The sequence below is a fragment of the Oryza glaberrima genome, chromosome 3 (genome assembly GCF_000147395.1).
Source record: "Oryza glaberrima chromosome 3, OglaRS2, whole genome shotgun sequence".
Classification (NCBI taxonomy): domain Eukaryota; kingdom Viridiplantae; phylum Streptophyta; class Magnoliopsida; order Poales; family Poaceae; genus Oryza; species Oryza glaberrima.
Genome location: NC_068328.1, coordinates 9,893,444 through 9,901,156, shown reverse-complemented (window position 1 = coordinate 9,901,156; position 7,713 = coordinate 9,893,444). Strand labels below are relative to the sequence as shown.

At 42.3% G+C, this 7,713-nt stretch overlaps 1 protein-coding gene across 1 annotated transcript; it reads left to right on the top strand.

Annotated features, from left to right (window-relative positions):
* Positions 1-6,165: 6,165 nt before the first annotated feature.
* Positions 6,166-7,335, top strand: LOC127765085 (abscisic acid receptor PYL4-like). The gene has a single exon (XM_052289891.1). The coding sequence runs from the start codon at positions 6,324-6,326 to the stop codon at positions 7,011-7,013; it is 690 nt and encodes a 229-aa protein (XP_052145851.1). The 5' UTR covers positions 6,166-6,323; the 3' UTR covers positions 7,014-7,335.
* The last annotated feature ends 378 nt before the right edge of the window (positions 7,336-7,713 follow it).

Genomic DNA, 7,713 nt, shown 5'->3' with positions numbered 1-7,713 from the left:
TAGAAAACAGTTGGTTATTTTTTCTTTTTCGCAGTTCACACGGTAAATCAAGTTGTTCGAAACTCGCTGAAACTCTTGACTGAGTAGAGGAGAAAATAGTTGGTTGACAGCGTTGTATCGTCGACGTGTTCCCCTGCTGCCGTTTTGGCTACAGTGGCGTATACGTACCTGACCACTTGCCAACAAAGTGTACGTCGCCATACGTTGTACTGACAAACAAAGCGTGGATGCAGATAGACCGCAGACAATGTGGATGTTTTATTTCCATCATTTTTCTCTTCGTATACCTTTGGGTGTGTTCGGTGCAGTTTCATTGGACGTGCTGCAATGCTCCCAAATTTACTTGCATGGTGCCACTGTTGGTGTAGTTGTCACCATTGATGCAGCAAGTTGCACCGAACAGATCCAAAATGTATCTTTCTATCTTAATTACTTTAAAAACATACTCATTCTCCTAAAAAACTACTCACTCTCTTTTTAGAAAAAAAAACTATAAACTGTTCAAAATACCAACGCACTCTTTCTCCTTTCCTCCCTAAAACCCCACCCTTTCTCTTTCAAAAAGAAATGCTCTCTAAAATCCAATTAAAAAAACCACCTCAAAAATATCTCATGATGCTGTTATAAGGTACGAGCATGTAACAGTCAAACTAAGTGTCTGTTTTGATGTCCATCTCAATTTGTCACAAATTTGTGCCAAATTGTGGCGAGCTATAAATTATGTGGCTCAAAAATTAATGGTCATACTTGTGGCAAATTTTAGCTAAGAAAAGTATCAAGACTAGTGAGATCAAAAGAGAAGAAAGTGTGACTTGGTAACAAACCAAACACTAGCTACATTTGATCAAACTAACGTATTTCAAGTGAGGTAAAATGTGGCATAAACTAAACCAGCCCTAAACGTCCGCTGTGTCTTCAATTGCACGCATGTTTAAATATGTCATTTATTTTGTTTCTAGCAAAATAAATCTACTCAACCAAGCTAGCCCTGAGTCAGTACTGTCCATGAACTGATCATACGTTGGCAGGGCCGTACCTAGCCATTTTAAGCCCCAGTGCAAAACATAAAACGAGACCTTATAGAAAATATCAATAAAAGAGATATTAAATTGTTCAGAAAAAAATATTACGTAAATGATGGCAGCGCTCTCCTTAAGTAAGAAAAATAAGCGCTTCTTAATGTACTTATTCGATTTTCTTTACCCAAGCGGAAAAATGGAATGTTAGTACCTAGAAAGGCAAGTCCATGTCACCGTTATAAACTATATTCCTTTGAGGTTGCCATGATTATTATCGAACATCTACGGTAACCAAAGAAAATACATGTTCTAGCCAAATCAGTACATCAAGATGAGGGGAACTTTTTTTAAAAAAAATAAAATGAATAGGAAGAAAACATATTGGAAATTAGTGCCTTGTATTGAAATATGAGAATTTTGGGGCCCTTGATTTGGTTTGTGTGTGTGTGTTGGGGGGGGGGGGGGGGGGCTGTGCGGTTGATCAGTTGGCACATGGCCATGGACGTCCCTGTATGTTGACGAGTCTCTAAATCTTACTCCCTCCGTTCTAAAATAAGTGTAGCCATGAGTTTTCGTATCCAACCTTAATCGTTCGTCTTATTTAATTTTTTTTAAAAAAACTGAAAAGTATAAGTCACGCATAAAGTATTATATTCATGTTTTATAATCTACTAACCAAATAAAACGAACGATCAAAGTTGGACACGGTAACTCATGGCTACGCTTAATTTGGGACGGAGCTAGTAATTTCGTGTGGTATTTTAGTATTGTTACTGTGTTCGTCAAATTGCTTGGACAATGTTTTTTTGTCGTCAAATTCTAGATATCAACAAAGTGAAATATCAAATAAGAGAATCCCAAGTGCTACACTGTATATTCTAGAGAAAATCCAATAAATATCATCGGCAAACACCTAAATTCAAGAAATGCTATCAACTAGTGTGTGTTCCATAAATTACCATCGTGCAAACAATTTTATCCAGAAATGTCATCACCGCTAGGGTTAAATGCATTGGTCATCCTATATCACTTAACGGAGGGATGTTAACGGAATCCTAACAAAGATGGTATTTCTGGGGTAAAGTCGTTTGTATGATGATATTTCATGGAACTCATACTTGATGATATTTTTTGGAATTGAGCATTTGTCAATGGTGTTTCTTGAAATTAAGCGTTTGTATTTTCTTTTTGGATTTTCTATATATACTATCGTGCTACCAGAGTACTAGTGCTCTAATGTCACTTAAAACATGTCCTGCAAATTTGCAATATTAGTCATTTCAAGAACAATTAAGCACCAGTCATGATTTTTTTTTTACAAAATACCAGTCACAAGTTCCTCATCAATTTTTATTGTACCTTGCCATTTGCCAACTGCGTGTGTAATGAAAAGTGTCTACCTCTCCGTGCAAATAATAAAGAGATAAGAGTACATTTCGCAGAATTCTATATATACATTAGTTGTGGTTTTATATAACTTGAATCATAAAACCTTGTTTGGAACAAAGAATTTGTTCAGTAAATTGAGGGGTTCCAATCCTACAAAATAGGTTCCTATTTGGTCAGACAAAGGATTGGACTTTTAAAATAATACTATGATATTCCTTAATTTGAAAAGGTACAATGCACTTTTTTTTGAACAGTTAGAATGGCATTTAACCTCTTGAAAAAAAATATTTTGAGTTCATCGCTCTAATACAATTATCTTTACGTTTTAAAATGTCTACTCTTTCCCCCTCTGTTTTGTAATTCTTTTATTTTGCATATGCATTTAGACCAAAATCTTATGTTTTTTTTCCCTATTTGTCATTCTTGTCTAATAGTTGAGATTCTGTGAAAAATTACTCGAGGAAGAAAGGAGCTTATATATAGCCGGTCAGGTATCAGCATCAATCCCATAGTCCCATGCATATGAACGAAAAAGAAAATGGACAAGAAACACCAGATTGGACTATGCATTATGCGGTTGGACCTTATGATCGACTCTTCTTCTGAATGGGGCCTGGTCCAGTTCAGGTGTGGACAGTAAACCGCCTCCCACAACAAATCCACAGCCAAACAAACCACCGCGGAAGCCAAATCCCACAACCCGCCATACTGCCCACTGTAGTTACCAGCAGCATCAGCATATCATATGAAAATGAAGCGCAACTAGTCCCAGTAGCCCCCGGCCTCCCGCTGGTCCCTCCCCCCAGAAAAGGGCGTAGCGCAAGTTGACGACCGTGCCAAGTTGAACAAGAGCCAGTACTACTACTACTCCGTGTACTAGTACTACCACGCCACTTATTGCCCATGATGCTTATCAGTAGGTGAAAACAACAAACAGCCAGCAGCAAAGGTGGTCATAATAAAGCGGGGAGAGAGAGAGATAGGGGTATCTGATCACCCCGATCACGGCGACGGAAAGCGACGAGATAGGCGCAACGCGACCGCGGTGCGTGCATGCGGCAACAAACTGCCGGGGGGAGATCTGAAAAAATCGAGTAGGCCGGCGGTGGGGGATCACCTCCCTCTGTACTGTACGTACCTCATCGCGACCAACTTGCTTCGCCCGCTTGCTTGCGATTGCGAGCGGAGGATGCCTGACTAAAAAAAAAAAAGACGAATGTTAGATAAGTAGCATCTATTATCGAATAAATAGAAAGGGTAAATCTTTAAACTCGAACCGGCTAGTCCACCTCCTTAATAATGCCTGTTTCACCTATTGACTTTCTTTTCGGTGGTGCATCATTTTTAATCGTGCGGTGCACCGCTTGCAGTGAAGATTGTTTGCAGTTATACTGATGCAGACACTGGCATGTGGGTCCAGGCTCATATGACAGCCACTACTACTGTATCAGCAGTATTATAAAGAATGGGCATCCGACCGCTTGTATTGCAACAAGCCGCGTTCCACTTCCACCATGTTGGCCTGTTGCCCATTTTGCCTTTCCCCAACTTGCATTGCGTGAACATATATATATCGAGCCATCCGTTTTTTTACTGTTGTTGCGTGTGACAGTGCGTCCGTCGTATATGTAGGCGTGTAGCTACGGTCCCTACGGAGTTCTCGCAATGTTTTCTAGTGACCGATGATACGGACATGCTCTCGCACTGTCAGTCGGTATGGGGCGAGAGATAATGCGTAGACGTGCTAAGGTATCATGTGGAACTGGAGGGGCAGGAGGTGTAAGGTGATTTTGGTTCGTAGCTAGAAGCTAGGCCATCACTAATTTAATACAGTATCAAGCATCCAGGAAATAGTCGGCAAACCATCAGGTATTCCTGCCCCGCGCGTGTGAGCTTGGCAGAAGAAGCTCGCCCTTTGTGAGCTAGCTTTTTCACTGAAATAACGCACGTTCAAATGGGCAGGGCCGCAGGGGCGGATTCACAATGGGGTGGAGGGTCTTTGAGACCCACTACCGTCTCTGGGATAGTGAAGACCCCCCTAAGTTCCTATTAATTTTTTTTCTATAGATCCATAGGATGTGGGGATTAGAGGTTTAATTTATGCTGATGTAGTTTATTCAGCCCCCACTAATATTTTTTTCTAGATCCGCCTCTGCAAATGGGCATTACACCCCTGCTGGTACTTCTGAAGTACTCCCTCCGTTTCATATTATAAATCGTTTGACTTTTTTCTTAGTCAAAGTTTATTTAGTTTAACCAAATTTATAGAGAAAAACAACATCTATAACACCAAATTAGTTTTATTAAATTTAAATTTAATATATTTTGATAATATATTTAATTTATTAAAAATATCAGTATTTTTTTAATAAACTTGGTCAAACTTAACGAAGTTTGACGAACAGAAAAGTCAAACGACTTATAATATGAAACGGAGGGAGTAGCAGCTGAAAGTAGTTAAAATGGCACGGTTTAATGAGAAAAAAGAGAATTAATAATTTCGGTTGGATGGACCGACCAATGCTTGTCGTGACAGGTTATGCAGGAATGAGGATGAGTAAGTTGAAGTTGATCTGATATGTGCAATGCAACCTAACTGTCAAGATTTAATTTGGATGATAAATTGCTGCGTAGAGAATAAGAAAACAATATTAACTATACAAAAGGCATGCTCGATTGAAAGCCAGGACCAATTTCAAATTCTAAAACTTATTTCATCCGTTCACAGTGCACTTTCTAATATTGTCCACTTCATTAATATTTATATAAATGTGGACAATGTTAGAAAGTCTTGCATTGTGAAACAGAGGTAGTAATTTTATAATTATTTCAGGGTTTTCTTCTTTATTTCGTTACTCGAGCTTGATCTCTGTACCACTAAAAGTATTACACTGAACCATTTTGCGTTGTATAGTCATATATAATATCTTCGCTTACAAGTCACAAACAATTTTATTCGAAAAAAAACAAGTCACAAACAAAATGCACATTGTTAAAAGACCGTAAGCAGAGAGTAATTACTATACAAGTTAATGTTAAACATGGCAGTATTATTTTACTTCTCTCTTATCATCGAAATGAGGCTGATTTTTTTTGCCGGAATAACTGAAGGAGATCATCCAATATTATTAAGATAGAAAAAAACTGAGGCTGATTGAGGCTGATTTAGTGATCGTTAAATTCGATAGTTTCATAACAAACTATCCTTCAGCAACAACTAAAATTTCTATATCGTCTAAATGTATTATAAAGCATTGTCTTCATTTGATTTCTAATTTGACAAAACTTATTGATATTTCAGTCGTTCCATTAGGAAAATATACCCTGCATTTGAAGAGCCTTCCGCGCCCAATCACCGTTGTCCCTCCGCGCTGTCCAGAGGGCAAAAAACCGACAACTAGCATACGGAAAGGTCGCTGCACTAGCTGCACTACCCTGTAAATTACTTCGATACAAAATAAAAACACACAACCTGCTCATACAAGTTGGCCATTTGCTCCAAATTTATTAATGACCCTTTGAATAAACCAAAGCTAAACCGACAATTAATTTACACAGTGAGGGAGTATTGTAAACTAGTACCACTTCGAAGCGAATCAAACAAACAACCCTCCCCCCATGCAACTTGTCCAATTTGTTCAAAATTTTATCGAACCGTCTTAAGGAGAGCCAATTAAATAAATCGAAAGATCACACGCTATATATTAAAGTAAGCACACAAGTAGTAGATTTATTTGCAACAGTACAGGCTAGTAGCTCGCACAGCAAGTTGCCTCACTGGCGAATATATATACGCCTCTTCCTCATCAACCTCTTCTCCAACCTCCTCATCGCCGCATAGAAATTCCACCGAACACATAGCGAGCAAGAAGAGGAGGAGGAGGAGAAGCGAAGGAGACAAGGAAACAGCGCGACATGCCGTGCATCCCGGCGTCCAGCCCTGGCATCCCGCACCAGCACCAGCACCAGCACCACCGGGCGCTAGCAGGCGTCGGCATGGCGGTCGGGTGCGCGGCGGAGGCGGCCGTGGCCGCGGCGGGTGTCGCGGGGACGAGGTGCGGGGCGCACGACGGGGAGGTGCCTGTGGAGGTGGCGCGGCACCACGAGCACGCGGAGCCAGGGTCGGGGCGGTGCTGCTCCGCGGTGGTCCAGCACGTAGCGGCGCCGGCGGCGGCGGTGTGGTCGGTGGTGCGGCGGTTCGACCAGCCCCAGGCGTACAAGCGGTTCGTCCGCAGCTGCGCGCTGCTCGCCGGGGACGGCGGCGTGGGCACGCTCCGCGAGGTGCGCGTCGTGTCGGGCCTCCCCGCGGCGTCCTCCCGCGAGCGCCTCGAGATCCTCGACGACGAGAGCCACGTCCTCAGCTTCCGCGTCGTCGGCGGCGAGCACCGCCTCAAGAACTACCTCTCGGTCACCACCGTCCACCCGTCCCCGTCCGCGCCGACGGCCGCCACCGTCGTGGTGGAGTCCTACGTCGTCGACGTGCCCCCGGGCAACACGCCCGAGGACACCCGCGTGTTCGTCGACACCATCGTCAAGTGCAACCTCCAGTCTCTCGCCAAGACCGCCGAGAAGCTCGCCGCCGGCGCGAGGGCCGCCGGCTCGTGAGCGCTCTCCACCGCCGGGCCACCGATCGTTTTTTTCCGGGCGGATGGATGTGTGTTTCTTCGGCGCGTGAGAGCTTTCTCCTTTTTTTTCCCCTTTTTTCCTCTTTGGTTTCTTCACATTTGACCCCCTCTTTTTTTTCCTCTTTATTTTTTTCCCTCGTTGTTGCGAGAGACACACAAACACCATCCACCCTTGTCCAAAAAGATTCAAGAAATGACATGTATAATTGACAGCCTGCAATTCCATTTGTATGCTCGAGTTGGTTGGTGTATTGAGTACATACATACATATACATAAACACGATAGTAGTATTAGATATTTAGATCTGTTCTCTGGCACAAATTTAAAGTGTACGTTCGTATTTAAAGTTGTGCTACATCTATACAGCAAATGCCATTGTGTGTGTGTGCACTAATTGGCAAGCAATGGGCGACACCCCTTCCATTGGCAGATCGGTCCATCAAACTATAGTGTTTGTTGGAGTAATTTGCACACCTACCTTGTAATAACGCGTCCAAAAATAATGACTCGGACTTGAACGCCTGGTCGAAACAGATACTGTTCGCCGCATTAAAACTCTCTCCCCCAATTCCAAACCGTGATCTCCTCCTTACCAGTGATACCACAACTCTCCATAAGATGTATTGCTCCTTTCGTCCCGTAAAACTCAATTCTAGATTTAAGTTTAAACAGTGTATAT